This window comes from Sceloporus undulatus, chromosome 6 (assembly GCF_019175285.1).
Source record: "Sceloporus undulatus isolate JIND9_A2432 ecotype Alabama chromosome 6, SceUnd_v1.1, whole genome shotgun sequence".
Lineage (NCBI taxonomy): Eukaryota > Metazoa > Chordata > Lepidosauria > Squamata > Phrynosomatidae > Sceloporus > Sceloporus undulatus.
Window position 1 is genome coordinate 136,770,623 of NC_056527.1, and position 20,753 is coordinate 136,791,375.

At 42.8% G+C, this 20,753-nt stretch overlaps 1 protein-coding gene across 11 annotated transcripts in view; it reads left to right on the forward strand.

Annotated features, from left to right (window-relative positions):
• GRAMD1B (GRAM domain containing 1B) overlaps positions 1 to 20,753 on the forward strand; it is a 171,267-nt gene that overhangs the window by 96,088 nt on the left and 54,426 nt on the right. Inside the window, exon 1 of one of the 11 annotated variants that reach the window (XM_042472300.1) lies at positions 211 to 553. The exons of 9 other annotated variants lie outside the window; for them this stretch is intronic. In XM_042472300.1, coding sequence (XP_042328234.1) covers positions 273 to 553 — 281 coding nt within the window. In that variant the 5' untranslated portion in view covers positions 211 to 272. Of the gene's footprint in view, positions 1 to 210; positions 554 to 20,359; positions 20,723 to 20,753 lie in introns of those variants that run through there. One more of the 11 variants, XM_042472301.1, reaches the window with a different exon arrangement.

The following is a 20,753-nucleotide window of genomic DNA, read 5'->3' on the forward strand; positions in this document are numbered from 1 at the left end:
TCTCCATCAGTTGTGTGTGTCCCTGGCGGATGGATGCTGAGCTGCTGAGCATCTCTGGCAGGAGAGGTGGTCCAGGGGCGAGGGCTCTTCTCTTCTCTGCATCGGGCGCCTTTAAAGGGCGGACCAAGCCAGACAGCCCTCCATCCCTCCCTCCTCCGAAGGCTTGGCATCGGAGGGCGGGCAGAGCAGGCTGAGCATCCCTGGCTTGGCAGGGCCTCCGGAGCTTTGGGAGGAGGACTGCTGCTGCTGCTGCTGCCTGCGGAGGCCATGGCATGATCTCGGCTGCGTTGGCAGAGCCAGCCCCGAGGCGGAGGCTGCAGGAGGGCCAGGCTGGCTGGGCCAGGGCAGCAGCCCTGCTCCCTCCTCCTCCTCCTCCATCATCATCCTCCCCATCATCCTTCGATGGGGGGACAGTGCTGCGCCTCCTCCGCCTGCCGGGCCTCTGCCACTATGTCTGGGGAGCCGCTTCGCAGGAGTCGCCAGCGGGCAGCCAAGGGCATCCTGGGCATCGGCTTCTCGTGACTGTCCTCATGAAAGGCTTCAAGCTTGCCTGGTAAAAGAAGAAGAAAGGGATGGCAGGGGAAGGCTTGCGTCCACGCCGCATCATTAACTCGGTTCCAGCCCGCTTCAGCTGCTCCATCCTTTGCAACCCTGGCATCCATCCTTTTGTGGGAGATCCTTTGCTGGGCCCCCCTTTCCCCTCAAGCTGCTGCATTGGCTGCGTCTGCACTGCATCCCCAATGCAGTCCCATCCCGCTTTAACTGCCCTTCCTCTCTCTCTCTCTGACACACACTGCTGAAATAATTCAGTTTCAGAGCGCTTGAACTGCCCTGGCTCAGTACTAGGGAATCCTGGGAGCTGTAGTTTTGGGAGACATTGAGCCTTCTCTGTCAGAGAACTCTGGAGCCTCAGTAAAGCACCATTCCCAGGATTCCTTAGCACTGAGCCAGGGCAGTTCAATGGGTCGTGAACTGGATGGTTTTTGCAGGGTGCTTTGGACCATTGATGCTGCTTGAACTGCCCTGGCTCAGTGGTAGGGAATCCTGGGAAATCGTCCAGAGGTCTCAAGACAGAGTCAGCTTTACAGTTCCCAGGATTCCCTATCACTGAGCCAGGGCAGTTCAAGTAATTTCAAACTGGATTGTTTCTGCGGTGTGTTTTGGACCGTTGATGCTGCCTTGGCTCAATGTTAGAGAATCCTGGGATTTGTAGCACCAGAGCTCTCTGACAAAATAGGCTCAGTGTCTCCTAAAAACACAGTTCCCACAATCCCCTAGCACTGGGTCAGGGCAGTTCAAGCGGTCTCAAAGTGGACTGTTTCTGTAGTGTGTGTTTGGGACCCTAGGTCCCCATGGCAGTCAAAGTGGGCTTGAAGTACTTTCCTTCTGCAGAGGGAAGGATACTGGAGCATGGAAAGGGGTGTTGGATGTGAGAAAGAGTTGGACCAGGCAAAACATGTGTTTCCCAGCATGGGCAGAATGGTGGTGCACTAGGCACCTTAGTCTTTCTTTCTTTCTCTCCTGGGAAGGCCATGTAGAAATCACACATTTTGCCAACTAGATCTTGCCATAGGGGCACAGAGTTTGTGAACCGAGCCTAACAAAGGTGCATCGCCACTGTTGAAATAACACACTTTTACCTCACTTTTCTGGGATGTGTACTTTGGCATGGCACTGGCACTGGCACTTTTGGACAGAGAAGGCTGGCAAAACTACAAATCCCAGGCTCCCCTGCACCCCCCATGCAGTCGTTATTGCACACAGCTGCAACAATGCCGTTTGACACCTCTTGAACTGCCCTGGCACCGTCCTCCAGAATCCTGGGATGTAGAGTTTGGCAAGGTGTCGACACTCTTTGGATGAGCAATCTGACGAAACTACAGGTCCCAGTAATCAAGTACTAAGTACTAAGTGAGGTCCAACAGTGAGGTTCTGTAGCATGGATGTCTAGCTCCCTTCCAGAGGTTGATCATATTGTAGTGACTAGGGGTCCATCCACACTACAGAAATAATGCAGTTTGGCCCTGCTTTGACTGCCATGGCGCCATCCTACCCGGCCCTGGCATTTGTAGTTTGGAGAGAGGCCTGCCCTCTTTGGTGGGGAAAGGGAAAGACTTTGTCCAACTTGCCTTGCCTTCCTGGGCCTCTCCCTCTTTGTCTCCCCTTGACTTCCAAGAGTTGTGGGTGTGAGTCTTGTTGTGGGTGTGATGCTGGGGTGTCCTACATTTCTGTCCTGGAGGCAGGAGTGCCAGCTAGGGAAAAGAGGGCCTCCTTTGCAGCTTTGCAATGTGGACCCTTCCAAACTTGGAGGGCTTCTCAAAGCTTCCTTAGGAATAGTGCAGTGTCCTAGCAGTACTTTTTGGGATGGATGCAGGACGGAGAAGGATGGAGATGCTTGGACCAAGTCCTGCTGGGTCTGGGAGCATGCAGGCTTTGGAGTTACATAAATCTCTTTGTCAAGGAGAATGCCGAGATCGAGGGACACCCTTTGCATGCAGAAGGCCATTTATACAAATGGAGCAATCGCAGCTTACCTTGATCTCTCTCTCTCTGTCTTGCTGGAGGCAAACCTTGTCTTTCCTCCAAGGAGTAACTCTTCTGTGCCATTATGCCCCAAAAGTTTAGGCAACGAAAGGAGTCAGAAATTCTGAGCTGGCACAACCATGCCCAGCATTGTTCTCGGGTTGGCCTGAGAGGATGCCCACTTTGCAGGCATGAATGGCTTCCCACGTGATTGGTACCAACTGTGTTTTTATTGCGGTGGCAAGTAGGGCTGCAATACTGCAGTCACCCCATAAATGCATAGTTATGATCAGTTGGTGTTTGGGGTGGGTTTTTCTGGCCTTGCTTGTATGGGAAGGGATGTCGTGATAAGAAAAGCTGTAGCAAGCTTGTCTTCTTGGTTTAGATGTAGTTAACAAAACTTGACTGTGTGCGTGCTGGTAGACACACACACATGCACACACCCCTCAAATCCACTTTATACAACATTTCATTTAGATTAGTGCATTATTACAGTCCTCAAATAATTAGGACTTGAATAGGAGGGGGGCTTGCTCATTCCATTGCAACATGATACTATCAAGGAGGGATGTGTGTGTGTGTAGAAACAGAAATCCGTTTTTTGTCGTACCTGATATTACCACCTACTTCATTAAAGAGTTAGGGAGGGTGCTGTGAAGGGAGATGCTTCCATCAATAGAAGGCAGGGGCTCGGCGGTGAACAATGTTATCAAATGTTGTTTAAATATCATGCTTGTAACGAAAGGTCATTCCAAATGACGTCCAAACCATTTTGAGTGAGGCTTTGGGTTGGGGAAAAAGGCTGACTTATTAGGCCTTTTGCAGTTTAAAATGGTGTGCGTGTTAAAAGCCCAGAGGGAAAGCAGCCCTTGCAAGGAACCAGGGCAAACAATTGATAGATGTGCTGCTTTTATAACCTTGCAGGCTCTTCTCCTTCTAAAAATGCCGGTATAAGCAGCTTGCTCATATGTTCCTGAATGAATGAAGCAGTGGATGGGGCGGCGGGAGAGTTGCATAATACCTTAGCAGTGCTTCTTGGCAAGCCAGACCTCTCTTAGATAGACTGTGAGTAGCGGAACTGTAGTATTCGCATTGGTCTTGCATCTCCACTCATAAAAAAATACATTTCTCTTAATTATGTAATAGTGCTGTTTGTTTGCATGGAAACACATACAGTATATATTTCAAAGGATTGGTGCTACACAATGACTAGGATGGTAATTCACCCCGCCTTTCCTCCTATTAAATCACAGGCTAAGAAGGATTGGGCAGGGACAGTGCATGTATGGCACCCTTTACGGAGTCATATTTAGCATTAAAAAGAGAGAGAGAGAGAGAGAGATGCAGACAGTACAGTTGATATCACTCTTATTGCTGAGAATGAATATGTTTGGAGTATGCTAGAGGGCACTCTACCACTATGGATGCTGCCTCATCATGTAACTTTTGGCCCTCCAAGTGTAAGGAAGACAAGCTGTCTCCTTCTCTCTCCCTCTCTGGTAGAAATAGTATCTAAAAGGATTTGTTAATTTTCAGTGTCAAGTGCTTCAGTATTTTCCCCCACCTTAAGCAGGAGTGCCTGTTTATTCAGTAAGATGTGACCCATTTTGATGACAGGGAATGAAGAAAAAGCAAAAACTGCAAGCAGTTTATTAGGCATTTTCCTCAATGAACTTTACTGGGGAAATATCTTGAGTATGTCCGATCAGTTTCTATAGAGCAGAGGTTATGTCAGAATAGTTGTCAGTGGCATGGTGAGTCTTACTTCTTGTTGGATTGATTCAAGTTTTTTAAAACATTACCAACCCCCCCCCCCCCCTTGTAACGATTCCCAGTGTTCTTGTTAGCTGCTTTCAACTTGACTTTGACTCATGGCGACCCTGTGGATGACACCAACAACGAGCAATCTGTGTAACTACTAAACTTCTTCTATTTACAAGATATATATATCAGGGTACATAATTATAAAAGACATCAACAATTGCCAATATGCATCAGAAAAGTGGAGTGATAACAGTCCATGTGAACAATGTTGCTAGTTTAAGCAGTGAAAATGGTTCTACTGCTGCAACATAATATTAAAGTTCAAAATCTAGACAGCAATAATAATAGATGATGCTTGGAGCAAATGAACTTGAAGTTGGAACTGATAATATTGGCTGGTAGCAGGGTTCTTTATGGGTTGAATTCAGACGGACGGCTACCTCCGGAGTCCTGTGTGGCCGTTTCGACTCACCAAGGTCTTCATCAGCATATTAATTTCATAACCGGATTAATATTGTACATTATGTGTTCCATACTTCTAAATGCACAAGGTTGACAATAAATGATACATTGATTACCATTAATAACATAATACACAATAGAATACAATTGACAAATTTACAAAGTTAAATCATTATCTCTTACCTACGACATTGAACAGCTTGGGCAACACATGTCTTCAGTTTTTAACTTTTGTGATGAATGTGACCAACCTTCCAAGGGAAGGAATCTTGAGCAGAGGAGAACCCCAAGTGACTTCTGGAGGTTCCTCTGAGGAGAGAGGGAGGTTTCTTCAGTTGGAATGTGGCGGTTGGAGCTTAGGTAAGGCTCTCCTTCTAGTGCCTAAGTTTTGGTACTCATCTGCTGGCCAAAAAGTTCAATTGCTCCCCTGTCTTAGGCTGATATAGGAAGAGTGTTTTCTTTCTGATGCTGGAAGTTATCTGATCACTAAACTTGCTCATTGGACATTGGTTGGAAATCTTATTTTGAGATGGGGTGGAGAAACCTTGGGCCCTGTTGTTGTTGTTGTTGTTGTTGTTGTGTGCCTTTGTTTCTGACCTATGGCAACCCTAAGATGAACCAACCATGGGTTTTCTTGTCAAGATTAATTCAGAGGAGGTTTGCCATTGCCTTCCTCTGAGGCTGAGAGAGTGCGACTTGCCCAAAGTCACCCAATTGGTTCCAAATGCTTGTACTTGATACACTACAGTAATAAGGTCCACTGTCCCCATTCCTATGGAGCCCAGCCACCTCATATAGGTTGACTACTTCAGGATGTTCAGCAGGTCAACAACTCTTTGTTTGTCTGTTGTTGTTAACTGCCATCAAATCCATGGCTTCATGCGGACTGCAGAAATAATCTAGTTTGACGCCACTTTAACTGCCATGGCTCAGTGCTATGGCATTCTGCTCTGCTCTTGTGCCACAACAGACTACAGTTCCCAAAGTTCCATAGTATTGAGCCATGGCAGTTAAAGTGGTGTCAAACCAGATTATTTCTACAGGGCAGATGCAGCCCATGTCAATTTATGGGAACCCTATGAATATTGGTTATATACGTTTCAAAGGAAGGAACTTGCAAAACGACCTCTGACTATTCCTTGCCTATGAAAACACTAAGAAATTTAAGGGGTCGCCATACCTCTACAGGCAGTTTGAAGGCACATAGACACAAAAACAAATGAATGGACAACCAAGTGTCACATTTCCTTAATTCTGTCAGAGGCTGTGTACTAACAGCCAATGGCCCAAAGAGGGCACAGCCATCCATCCTTTCTCTCTTCTCTCTCTTTCTGCTACCTTGTTCTGTTATACGTTCTCTTACTCAGGGACCCTGGAACTGCTTTTAAGGTGAGGCATCTTAAAAATGGCAGGGAGCTCATGAATTTTGTATATCTGCATGAGTGTTTTCACAAAACCATAAAAACGACCCACAGAATATAGCAGCTATCCATGTGGCCCTTTGAAGGCAATGACAGAATAATATATGAAATATTAAAAAGTGGTTTGTCCAATTCAAACTAATATCACCAGAAAAGGATATATATATATATATATATATATATATATATATATATATATGACTTTGTTAAGTAAATGCAAAGATGTTTGTACACTAAGTCACTTCTGCTTGATAGGTATTATGGTTATTATTCATAAACATAGATGTGTTAGTCTGACAAATCAGTATGCAATGGGATCACAAAGGTGCTACAAGATATACTGTATACCCTTGTTTTTAAAATGTGTTGAAATCCATCATATTCTCTTGAAAAGCTTCTGCAGGATTATCCATGTTTCAGTTAACACACTGCACCAGAAAATAAATGCGTGAAGAGTATTTGTTCATATAACTTATGGAAATAGTGCATTATTTTGGTACTGTAGGGTGCTAAGCCAGACCAGATATTTATATCCGAAGGGCACAATATAAAACTGAATTGGGATATTTATTTATCTTGGTATATGTGGCTACAGTCTGGGGATGACTGTAGTGATGGGCGAGTGTTGGCATAGTATTCCAGGTGTTGAGTTGGTTCAACAAAGGGCCAAGGAGTCTTGGCAAAGTCAAGTGTTACTGAGCTGTGCAAAGCTTTAAGGCTTTGCAAAGCACCCTCTTTCAGCTAAGTGAATTCCAATCACTTGTAATGGTTTAACATTGCACTATGGTCTTCGATCAAATGACACCACCATTGCTGTCCAGTCAAGTGGAGGTCATCTCCTAGGAATTGTAGAAGTGTTCCTTCCAATGGTTCTTAAGTAAAGATGTCACAGGATCCCCAGTTGGAGTCTTCCTTCCAAGAGCCACTTTCTTCTCCATCTGAGAAAAGAATAGGCAAAGTCGCATACACAAACGCAGTGTGCTGAAGCACTGTTTAGACTGACACAACTTGGGTTTAGCTGATGAACTTTTTGATGCTCTATCAGTTGTTATAAGGCATGACTCCTAAACAGAAGATTGCCAAGAGGATATCAAAGATGTTTTAGGATATATAGCAGCTTAAGATGTTTGGTGGCAGCACCATTGGCCATTATGGGAAGAAACACCAAATTTATGTCTCCCTAATTTGTCACAAGGGTGGTAGAGATGCTTCTGTTGGCCGAATCAGCCTTTAGCCTTCTCAAATGGAAGGCTTCCTGGTTGACGGAAAGGGACTCATTTGGCTTTGCATAGAACCCAGGATGCATCTGCACTGTAGAAATAATGTAGCTTGATACCCCTGTAAATGCTGTAGCTCCATCCTATCAAATCCTGGGATTTGTAGTTTCTCTGCCAAAGCATGCTGGTGCCTCACCAAACTAAAAAAGCCAGGATTCTGTAGGATGGAGCCATAGCAGTTAAAGTGGTGTTGAACTGCATTGTTTTTACAGTGTAGACGCACCCCCCCCCAACAGAACACTGTTATATAGGGGAAAGTAAAGCACAAGACATAAAGATAAGTATGTCTTCACATTTAAAATTGATATTTTTTAAAAAAAGGAAATAGTTGCGCTAATATACAGAGGTCAGAGCATTATTGGGATTACAGTAAGTGTGGGAGGATGTTAAGCATTTCCTCTCCTGCTGCAATCCCAATGAAAATTGCCAAAGCCATTGCTCCTATTGGAAGCAGTGGGAAGGTTCCTCCCAATGCAATTGTTGTCAGTAGAGGAGAGCCAGTGCGGCTAGTGGTTGGAGTGTTGGACTTTGACACTGGAGACCAGGGTTCAATTCCCAACTTGGCCATGAAATCCACAGGGTGATCTTGGGCAAGTCACATACTCTCAGCCTCAGGGGGAAGGCAATGGCAAACCTCCACTGATCAAATCCTGCCAAAAAACCCAAAACACACCCACGATACGTTCACCTTAGGTCACCATGAGTCGGAAACATTTTGAAGGCACACAACACACACAGAGAGAGCTGTGAAGAAAGGGTTAGAACCCCCTTCTCTACCTGTGTCAGATCCAGTAATGAGTACCCCATCATCCATGCTATATATGTAATATTATATATTAAAAATTAAATGTGAAATGCAATGATGCATTTCACATCATGCCTAGTTTGACCCTAAGTAAGAAATTTGAGATGTTATAAACTTGGGTTCCATTTGTTTATGCTTCAGAAGAGATACTGACGTAGAGAATCCTGGCTTTTTGTGAATGAGCGGTGTGTTATTGCAGGCAACCCTTTCACTCCCACTTTGTTCCTTCCTCTCGGCAATTCATTAATTGCTCCTTCCTGCTGGTGCAACTGCCAAACTCAAACTATGGTACATAGAAACCAAAAGCATGGCATGCCAATCAAACAAGGTTCCTGACTAGTCGCTCTGTATACTAGAGTTTGATTTTGCTTTATTAACTGGGCTTTATTTTGGAGCTGCAAAACTAGGGCTGCTTCCGCACTGCAGCAATCAACCGGTTTGACACCACTTTAACTGCCATAGCTCAGTGCTATAGAATACTGGTAATGCGAACAAATACTGGTAACACAACAAACCACAAACCACCATTTCCAGGATCCCATAGCACTGAGCCATGGGAGTAAAAGCAGTGTCCAACTGGATTATTTCTGCAGTGCAGATGTAACCATGATGTATAGAAATTTTGTATTGCTCTAATCCTAGTGGTTGCTTATTTCTAGATTATACTGTTTATGAGAAGGTGAGAAATCACACACAAACACACACAAAACAAAACAAACTCTAGCTCTTGCTGGGCTGCATGATCAGGGTAGGAAGCAGCAAGTTGTATTGTTTTGTGCTACTTGTTTGCATGTGGACCTTTCTAGGGATGTGCTGGAGTCATCTACTCAGCATTTTCTGGTTCAGCAACCTTTATTTTACAAGAGTATAGTATTGTTGTTTTTGTCTTTGGGAGACAAAGCTAGATGTAGCTGCACAACATCAGAGAGCCTGGTCAAAGCAATATCACCCCTCCTTGTGAGCGTCCAAAATCTGAGCTCTGACAAAGATATGGAATAATATTCTGTCTTCGTTGACCATCTTTACACATTTTAAATGAATAAATAAATCATCTTGCATCTGGAATGTTGCAAAAAATAAAGCTTGCTATTTTGCATCCTTTGTTCCCAGAATGAAACGTTAACTTCCATGGTGGAAAAAGGTCAGATTTCTATGTACAGTTTTTCCTTGTCTTAATTTTTGATCAGCATATTGTTGCACTTCTAGCTCCGTCTGTACACTTATTGTTTCACAAGGCGACAGTTATTTTTATGTGGCAATGCTGTTTCCTGATTTTGCCCCCTTGTGGATTAATATTCACTATAATCTGGCATTTTCCCACACAGGACACAGAAAATGGGCCTCAGCATGGAACAAAAGTCCAATCCACACTGCAGAAATAATCCATTTTGACGCTGCTTTAACTGCTAGAGAATGCAATGGGGACTGTAGTTTTGTGGGACATTTAGCCTTCTCTGTCAGAAGGATGAACCAGAACCTTGGTTTGTGTAGAATAATGTACACATACTGTTTCTTCCCATTTTTCTTTGTCCTGCTTGTATCCCAGGTATTTGTGTGGCGTGTTGTTACTCTCTGGGATTCTGGCTTGTTGAGTATTGCAAACCAGGATTTGATCTTGGTTTTCGATTTCTCGCTTGCTTTGGAGCAACAAGCCAGGAAGAGGTATGGTTCAGATTATTTGTTGAGTGGTTGTGTTGTTGGAGAGAAGCAAAATCAGAGCAAGGAGGCACATGTCTTGTTTTAGATAAGCTAAGGCCCCATAAAGACAGGCCTTTTGTATCTTTGCAACCATCTTAACAAATTGCTTTGTATTATTAGGTGCTCTGACAACTTTAAAGGGATGACCAATCATTAGGAGTTTGTCAAAGTGTGGCAGAAAATAGAATGTGCTTTTCAGAACGAGAGATAGATATAACTAAAGGCTATAGATATGCCTACAGTGCCTAAAAGAATTTGCTGTATGAATCCTGAGAGACATGAGATGTCCTTATGCATTTGTGTGATGTTCCTGAGAAGAATCAATATACATAAGGGACTTTCTTCCGCTCTCAAATAAGAACTGATTGTCTTGTTTAGCAGGTCTTCCTCATTGATTCATACTAGATTTGTGGGGCTAACACCCCAAATCTGGGCTAATAACACCCCAAACATCATCTTTCCAATCATCTTCTTCTTTCATCCTCATCCTCCTCATCATATTTATTCATATCCAATCTTCCTCCCAGAGTTGGGACTCAAGCCGGCATACAGTTTAAAGGAGTAGTATGGTAAACAAAACATACAAAATGAACAATAAACTAGTCAAAATATTTTAACAAAACTTCAAATCTCTAATTCAAAGAATGAAATGCAATTTAAAAATATTTAAAGGCTATTAAAAACAATGCAGTTTAAAATGACAAAGCACCCCATAGTCCATTCTTTATAAGCCTTCTGTACTAAAAGTGTTTTGGAGGCATCAGGAGGTTTCTCCCATATTGTAACACTTGGCTAATGGCAAAGGGGAAAATCAGAATGAAAGAAAAGTCCATGCGTGTAGAATAAATTTTTTTTTTAAATAGGCAGCCAATGCATTCCCCCTTTACTGAATACCACCTAGATTCGGTGTGAGACTAGCTAGCGGAGCCTAAAAGACAATTGTGTATAAAATTACCTTCAGGTTATGTGCATAAGGTGTATATGTAACATCAACGAATGGCATGTCCAGACTTGGATCTTTTCTCCAAGGTATCTCATGACAAATGTACAAATGGGTATGAAACATGTCTGGTCCCAAGCATTTTGATAAGGGATACTCAACCTGAAGAGTGTTTTTTAAAGAAATGGTCATGGTCACATCCAACTTCAAATGCTAGTGAAGGATTAGTATTTTAAGGCAACAGAGTTCAGCATGCAGTGTGCAGTGATGGAAAGGTGACTCAGGTGGTGATGCTTGGTGGGAGTTTAAGTGCAGAAACAGTAATATTTAAAGAAGAAGAAAAGCACTGTTTTCCCCCTCTACTTGTCCAGTAACCCTAGCTGCCCTGCAATCTCCCAGGTTTTCTTTGCAGTTTGCATGATAGCCATACGTTCCTATCAAGTCAATTATAGAGTACACTGTCAGACTGATCCCTCATCCCATGCCTCAGGCTGCATAACTTCTAAATGTATTTTCAAATGTCATCTTATATTTTGCTAGTTTATAAATCTATCAGGGCATGCATGTGTGTATACATACACACACAGATGCATACACAGAGTAGGAACATTTAATGCCAAAATTTTGCATAGGTGTATGTTGCAAGTGAAGTGTAGCGTCTTAATGTCACCGCAGCCAGTTTTTCCCCTGCAAACCTGCCGAACTTCCTATTTTCAGAGCTTGACACAGGAGTGAACTCTATTTGTGGAATGGACTGAATAAGAGCAATTTCAAATTAACCCTACTGCTGTGCATACACCAAGTGTACCTTTGTTGTTTTAAGAGTATAAGCAAATGTTGGAAAATATACACTGTATAAGCTTATGATCGGCGATATGGTTTGGGAGTGATCTCATTAATTTCTATTTATTTTCGAACTCACATATAACCGATACAGGTCTATGAGACCCCAGGGCAGTTAACAATATCCTAAAAACCAATAAGACAGGTTTAAAGTACAACTTGCAAAAAGCATATCAAGTAAGAATTGTACATGAATCAATAATGTTCCCAGTGAGACAATTGTCAGGATAATGGGACATGAATCAGAAGGATAACTCTGAGATTAAGGGGGAAAATAAGACCCATAATTAGAAGATTTCATTCTTGTCCTCATCTTTCCCTGTCATGTCAGTGTTGGTCTGGTATCCTACATTTTTTAAGAGGCAGCATGGTGTAGTGCTTTAAGTGGGATGCTGGAGCCCAGGGTTCAAATCTTGGCTCAGCCATGTAAATCCATTGGGTGATCTTGGACAACTCACACTCTCTCAGCCTGAGAGGATGGCAGTGGCAAACCTCCCCTGACCAAATCTTGCCAAGTAAACCCCATGATACGTTTGCCTTAGTCACCATAAGTAGGAAGCAACTTGAAGGTACACAACAACAACAATCCTACATTATTAAAGGCACTCACATAGCCTTAAATGTTGCATTCTAAGGTGATGTGTCAGATGAATGAGTGAGTGGCGCTAAGGAAGTGTGACTTCAACATGCATACAGTATTTCTCTTTCAGTCTTTCCTTGGACATCTCCAATAATATAAAGAAGAGTGATCTTAGTTTTTATTGTCTCCTGTTATGGACCTCCGGGGCATACTCTTGTGTGTGGTTTTGGTGGTGGCTTGTAATTGTTGGCACTCTGTGTGTGTTGTGTGTGTGTGTTGCACTATTAGGGAGAGCTAATTAGTTCCTTTTAGTGCACTCTCCTTGCGGAGGTAGCTGACCTCCTTGTTAATCCTAGATTATGTTCTTAACTGAGAACTGGCTCATTGTGTGTCCCACTTAAGATGTTGACACTCTGCTTTTGAAGGATCTCCCTGTCTTCCCTCACTCTCTTTCCATCACTGACAAGTGAAGTTACATTTCCTGTGTTCCTGTGGCCTGCCATGTAAGGTCATGCCTTCCTTCCATGCTATATAAAACCCATACTTTAAAATCATACTTCCCTGGTGTCTCCAAAGCTGAATGGTGGGTTGAAAACAGCTCAATAAATAAAGAGAATCACAACCAACAGCCACAAAATTTGTTTTGTTTTATCTGTCACAGACTGAACTGTACTTGTGGACAGTGCAACTGATATACCAAGGTGCTTATATTAGGCCGGTCTTTTGGGGCATCTGACCCAGTATTCTCAGAAACAACTCTCCATAGTCTCCAGCAGAAGTCTTTGCCAGCACAGTACCGAAGTTATTTTTAGTAAGAGATATTGGTGGTTGCACCTGGGACTTTGTGCATGGAGAACATGTGCTTTGTCACATGCCAGCTATGATCAGTTAAAGCCCAGCCTTGTCTTGCCAAATGGTTAGCAGGCTTCATTTAGTGTTCAAATAATGTAAGCCTTTTTCTTGTCCATGAGAAAAGCAGCTATAACCAGGTTAAGAGACACAAGTACATTTAATAAATATAACCAAGGTTTCTTGGCTAATTTCAGTTCCAGCTTTGAGTTTCCTAGTTATGTTCCCCTATCTTAGGGTGCAGCTAACACTGTAGAAATAATGCAGTTTGCCTACACTTTCAGTGCTCCAGCTTTTGGAGTAATGCAATTTGTAGTTTTACAAGGTCTTTAGCTCTCTCAGCCAAAGAGGGCTGGTGCCTCTTAAAACAATAGATCCCTAGATTCTGTCAGATGGAGCCATGGGGCTCCTTGGCCTAGCAATCCAGGTAGCTGTCCATACTCTCAAAATGTCCCTATTTGGCAAGAACAGTCCCAATTAATCTTATCTTGTCCCACTTTTTCAGCTGTTTTTATCATTCCCCAGTTTCTCTCTCTCTTCCTCCTGCTTTCCCTCTATATCCTCAACTTACTTCAGTTGCTGCAAACTGAGTTCAAAGTGCAAAACTGGTTTGCAGTGAGTTAACTCACCAACGGGGAGAAGAGAGGAGGGATGAAGTCTTGCCCTTCCCAGTAGACCCAGGCAAATGCAAACTGCTGTGGCCTCTCCTTGCTTATGTATTCTTCCTCATTAATAATTTTTGACACCTTGACCATACTCTGATATTGTTTGGCCATATGCGTCCCAGTTTTCATTTGTGAAATGTAGGAGAATGTGGGTGTTTCAATTACATGTGGGCTTCTTTGTAGGAGTGCTGAAATGCTATGATTATAGCAATAGCATTTACATTTCTGTACCACTTATCAGTGAACTCAGCACTCTCTAAGCAGTTTACAATCTGTAAGCCAATTTTCCCCAATAAGCTGGACACCCATTTTACTGACCTACGAAAGGATGGAAGGCTGAGTCAACCTTGGAGCCCTGCGATAGAACTCACAACCTTGTGGCTGCAGTGCCAGCATTTAAGCACTGCACCATTGGGGCTCCTTTTACCTACACAGTGCTTGCAAAAACATGCACATTTCTGAGCTGCAGATTTCAGTTTTCCTAGTCCTTTTTTAAAAGCCTGTGATATATGATAGAGGTGAGAGCCAGTGTGGTGCAGTGATTAGAGCATGGGACTAGGATGATGAAAATCAGGGTTCAGTTCCCTGCTGGGCAATGGAAACCTACTGGGTGACCCTAGGTGAGTCACACACTCTCAGCCCCTGTAATCCCCATAATAGGTTTGCTTTAGCATCGCCGTAAGTCAGAAATGACTTAAAGGCACACAACAACAAATATGATAGAGCCTCAGCAAGGTTTATATGTAACATATATCACCTCCAGGAGTTAGGATGTGTCATACCACACAATTGGCTCCATGTTCTGAAGCCTTACTCATCCCCAAACACAAAGCTTTAGAATAGTCCAGTGCATCCCCCATTTTAAGTCTGTCTTGGTAGAACATGGATGCATCTTCAAGCTTCGGAGACGCAAAACAGTTGATTGCTGGCGGTGCTGCCCCATGTCAATGAGCCAAGTCTAACCTAACTGTAAGAAAGTGCCCAGTATAAATACTGTGAACTTGAAGGGGGTTGTAAGTTCCCAATAACTCGTATCTAATGGAAATGTTTATGGTGCAAAAGTCCCATGATTTGGTTTACAAGGCCATCGGGAAATGGTCCTGAGCCGATCCATTAAATTTGCCTTACCTGCAGTAGGATCATTACGGTTCTGAGTGCGGAGTGTCTGGACTGCCTCGCACCTTTCCTTCATCAGCCTCAGGCTTTAATTACCTGGACAGGTGAGTCATTTCCCATCACCTGAGAGATGTAATATTAATGGAGAAGCTTCGGTTACAGCCGAGGCAGCCAAGCAGAAGCTTCAGCAAACAGTGAGAAAATGGACTGTAGCGAGGTTTCTGTTACCAGGGGAGAAGCTCCAAACAGATCCCTGCCCCTACTTTCATTGCACATGCTGTGAAATTTTTCCTCATGTGGTAGTAACTCCCTGGGTATGTGTTGCCCCAAAGAATTAGTTGCTTGCAAGCTAAACCATGGGGGGGGAAAGTACGGAAAGTGCGTAGATCATTTTATTAAAACAGGCCCTTCACATCTGGGGCCAAAGCTTTTTATTCTTGGAGGAGGAGAACATCACAGTTATAAAATGTGCAAATGACGGAACAATTATATTCAGCTTGTACTCTTCTCTTATTTAAATGCAAGCCAGGAAAAAAAAGTCAAAAAAGAGGATATTTTTTTCAAGAAAGAAAAGGTTTTAACATCACCATGGTTCCACGTTTAAATGGTGAATGAACCAAATCCACACACACACACCTTTTTGATATGGACTTTTCTTAATTCTAGCTACCAATGGGTGACCTTGGGCCAGTCACACTCTCTCAGCCTCAGAGGATGGTAGTGGCAAAACCCCTCTGAAGAAACTTGCCCAAAACCTCTATGTCATGTGCACATTTCTCTTTGAATAAACCTCACTAAACTGAGTGGACTTTAAAATTTTAATTTGATTCTAATTTTTGAGCTAACATGCATAGGCGTGTGCTGTCAGATCATATATTCTACCAGCTTCAAATTCTGATGTCGCTCTACCATTTTGTTTGAAATGGATAAAAGTCTAGACTTTCTATTTGAAATAGTTTTCCGATAAAAGCTTTTCATAATTCCCTTAATGCCCATGTGGATCAAAGGATCCTCAAAAATGATCTAGTTATGACTTGACCGTACATAGATATCAAAGTATGAATAATGCGAGGTTTTGCATTTGATAACATTTGCATTTGATGAAGCAGACATGAAAGCGCATGCTGTAATAAATTGTTTAAACTCTAAGGTGCCATTTTCTTGATCAAATCAATATGGCCATTCCTTTGGGAACTGTAAACACAAAGGAGGAATAGAATTTCATCCTCCATATTTTAGCCACACGTTTTTGATAAGATAGCCATAAATCATTTGGAAACAGATCTTCAACTCTCGTTTTGTCACCCACATTTCAAATTACTATCTATGTTGCTTACTATATCTGGATCTGTACTTTTATAATTGTACGGAACTGATGGAAATAAAGATGGAACCTCAATTTACAACATATTCACACCTTAAAATCACACACATTGATGGATTAACGGATTAACCAAAGTGCATTTATGTTAATATAACCACAGTCATGACATTAAAGGTACATCTATCCCTATTTCTTGCAGTTCCCAAGAAACAAAAAAAATTAAACCATGGTTTATGATGTTCTGGATGTTTCACATGTATTATCGCCATAATTTATCCAACTCTGTAAGGTAGGCCTGCTTTATGGAGGATTGTATTACAGTTGAAAGACTAAGACTGAGAATAGCACCTAACAAAAGTTTGTGACAAATGTGAATTTTTATCTACCATCTTGTTGGTTCACAGTTCAGTTCAGTCCAAGCACTTTTTGACTTATGTTATTATTATTATCATCATTATTATTATTAAGCTTTATTGATATAGCGCTGTAAATTTACACAGCACTGTACATAAAATCATTTAATTAGACAGTTCCCTGCCTTCATGCTTACAATCTAAGAAGACACGACACAAAAGGAGAAGGGAATGGTTGAGGGGAAGGGGATCAGGTCCAGCATTCTTCTCTCCCTCTGAGGCTTGGACCAAGGCAGATGGACAGATGGAGGGCTCTGTATCTTAAGGATAGGCCTGATGGCATTGGCCCACCCTCTCTCACCTTAAGGCCTATCATAGGGTTTTCTTGGCAAGTTTCTTCAGAGGGGGTTTGCCATTGTCGTCCTCTGAGGCTGAGAGAGTGTTTAATTTAGGCAGGGATAGCGAACCTGTTGCCATTTTCCACTGTTAGAGGAAGATGATTTGATAAAGTCTATTGAGATCACTGTGGCATTTCCTGAAAATATAGCCAGTAGCCTGCTGAGGTTCTTGCTTCTCCTTGGGATGAGGGAATGACTTGGGCCATTGACAAAATTGTACTCATATATCCTTAGACTAATTATAGCCTATGTTAGTTCCTTGGTTTTCCAGAAGGTTGCAGTCCCTGAAATTGTTAGGTCAACAGGTAGAGCAGAACTGGCAGAAAGCTCATACTGAGCCTGACTAACATTGGTAAGAAACTGCAACAGGACATTGTAGTGATGTTGGTATCAATGGCAAAAGCGTCTTACTTCTCTGCTAACTGTTGTATGGTAGCCGTTTTTTGTGTAGTGAAAAATCATGCGTGGTAAAAAATATTATAGTATCAGTCAATGGGACTGGTAAAGGTCCACTCTGACCAGTTTGCATAGCGTTTCGCAAATAATGTCACTTGTAGTCATTTTAAATCGGGCACAATATTTGACCAAGTTAGTGAAGGATAACATTAGAACTCTAGTAAGTTGGATCATTTTCCTTTGTGCAATGCCAACAAAGTTGTATGAGGCAAGGTCTGCAACCTGCCTTTGGACCAGTGTATTCTCTTGGATAGGGGACTTCCAACACCCAACATTGTGGTAGAGAGAGTAGTGACACTCCAGGACCTAGAGAAAACTAGCCATTGAGAGTGGTTCCCCTTTAGCTGGTACAGCAGCATCCTTGATCATTCTGGTGAACGACTTACACCAGGGAATGAATGGCAGCAGTGCTCACTTGCTAATTCTCCTGGATTTTTTGGTGCCTTTTGATACCATTGCTGGTAGTATTTTTCTGGATTGCATTATTGGTGCTAGTCTGGCTGATGTCTTGGGAAGAAGCTGGTTTTAATTCACTCTGAAAAGGTGTATTCAATATGCGATGCTGGAGAACACCTCTTCTAACTTATGGCCTTTGTGGAGTAGAACAAGGTTCTATTTTGTGGTCTGTGCTCTTATACATCTACACAGAGATTTCCTATGTGGGCTTTGGCTAAAGTGTCATTGGCACCATTATGTCTTCTTGCTATCTATTGAACCTATAAGTGCAATGGAGCTCTGGCACAGGTGTCTAGAGGCTGATTTGGGTTGGATGAGCACCAGCAGATTTGCCCAGTATTTTATTTGTTTAATTTATGTCTCACCTTTCTCCCAATATGGAATCCAAAATGCTTACAAGTTTTAAACAGCTTTGCCAGGCATATTTGTGCCCACTGACTATAATTCTTTCTTTTTGGGACCACAGTCAAGGACTTGGGATTGGCTTTGATCCAGGGGCAACCACTTTGAGTAGCACATGTCCAGAGAGCGTTTTACTATCTGAGGATGGTGTTCTAGCTGCAACCCTATCTGGAAGCATTAGATCTTACCCCAGTCCGTTATGCTCTGGTGACATTCACATGAATGTAATGCTCTCCACATGAAGCTATGTTTGGATATAGTTTGAAATCTTCACCTGACACAGACATGGCCCAGATGCTGATTGGCCTCAATCCAAAATTGTGGTATTGGGTTTTAAATATGGTTTGTGGCCAAATAACCTGAATCTCATCTGCCTTTTACATCTGGTGCAGGGTTCTTGCTCATTTCCCTGCTTTAAATAGTGGCCATGTTGTTGATTTGTGTTGTTTCTGACTTCTGATGACCCTAAGGCAAACGTATTCATGGAGTTTTCATGGCAAGTTTCTTTAGAGGGGGTTTGCTATTGCCATCCTCTGAGGCTGAGAGAGTGTGATTTGCCCAAGATCACCCAGTGGGTTTCCATAGCTGAGCAGTGGCTAAAGGAAAAGGACCTTTTTGGCCAGGTTCTTATTTGCAGAAATCCCTTCCTCATCATACATCTTTGGCTCCCTCTCTATGGTCTTTCAGATAAGTCCTTATGATGCTTTATATTTTGATCTCCCTTTGTCCAAGGTTGTCTCCATTCTCACATCACTTACCTTTAATCTGGCTGATTTTGACTTCTTGTAATATTTGAATTATTCTCAAACAGGCTGGTGGTGTACTATAGTTTTTACTGATGTGCTTTTACAATGGCTTTTTACTATTATTTTCCTTTATATTATATTTTGTTTAATTGTGTATTAATGTTATAACTTAACAACGTTTTTATTTGTACACGTTTTTCTAATCTAGTTGTGTGAGCTGCCTTCAATCCTTGTTTGGTCAGAAAGGCAGGATATAAATTAAATAAATAGGAACAAGGAGGTTAAATACTTTATTGTACTTAATAATATGTTTTATGCTGTTGCTGCTGCTGCTGTTATGTGCTTTCAAGTAATTTCCAATATATGGCAACCCTAAGGCAAACCTATAATGAGGTTTTGTCAACAAGATTTGTTCATAGAGTGTTTGCCTTTGCCTCTCTCTGAGGCTGAGAGAGTGTGCTTTGCCCAAGGCCTCTCAGTGGGTTTCCATGGCTGAGTGGGGATTCGAACCCTGGTCTCCAGAGTTGTATTCTAATGCTCAAACCATGATGCTATGCTGGCCGCTGTTACTGCATTTTATTTATTTTTTGTCTAAGTCACTGTTGAAGAATTTTATTTTGCAAAGTGGTCTATAAAATTGAATCATAAGTACCTTTGTGTGGCAATCTTATTGCAAATATGATGGCGTAGCTTTAGTTTGTTTGATATATAACCTGACATATGGCACTTCTCCAAAATGACCAAAGATAAGGGTCCATGAGCATAAGAGATGAAGTGCAAGATCACATCCTACAGCATTTGGAGCTGCTTCTGTATTTTAGTACACAAACAGTAAAATATGCAGAGAGTCACTGATCAGAATAAGAACTAACCTCCATCTTATGAAATTATAAATGAAATATATAGCAGCGTGTGACACAGAATGCATCGATAGTTGTGTTAACCCTCACGCATCTCTTGTAGAAGTCGTACAACAGTTGGGAATGAATGGCAAAATGTTGGCCTTGTTGTTGTTGTTGTTTGAAATGCACGTGTTGTTAACATTGCCTTTGTCCCATATTTAACTCAGGTCCTGATGGGACTTCCAGGGGGTGGGGAGACAAGAAAAGGGAGCCCCTATTCAACTCCATCCGAGCAGGCGTGAATAATTGAGGACGCTGACTGCACCAAAGGATTGCATTATGTAAACAGGCAGTGAGCAGGCTCTGAATGTGCGCGGGTGCGTGCGTGCCTGGGCTGATGCCTGTGCACGCGCATGCATGTGTGTGAGAGAGACACAGAGCATCTGTGTGCAAGAGAGGGACAGAGAGAGAGAGAAGGCAGCAGGCAGGCAGGGAGACCTCCAGTCAGGCTAACCAAAGTCCTTAGAGTGTGGAAAGGGTGGCCACAGGAGAGACTCAGCAGCTATGGCTAAGACTAGGCAGCTCTGCGGCACTGCAGAGAGAGGGGGCTCCCTTTTGATGTAAGCCTCCCCTTGCTTCCCTGGGAAGAAGGGCTTCATGATGCTCCAGGAGGGGCCCAGCCCTTTCACCTCCTCACTGGTCCACCCCCCCCGTTCCCCCAGCCCCACCACCCAACTGCATGAATGAATGAATGAACTCCCAGCTGCTCCACTGTATGCCACTGGTCCCTAATGGCTACCAGGTTAGTGGTGCTCTGCTCTTCCTTCAGCTGC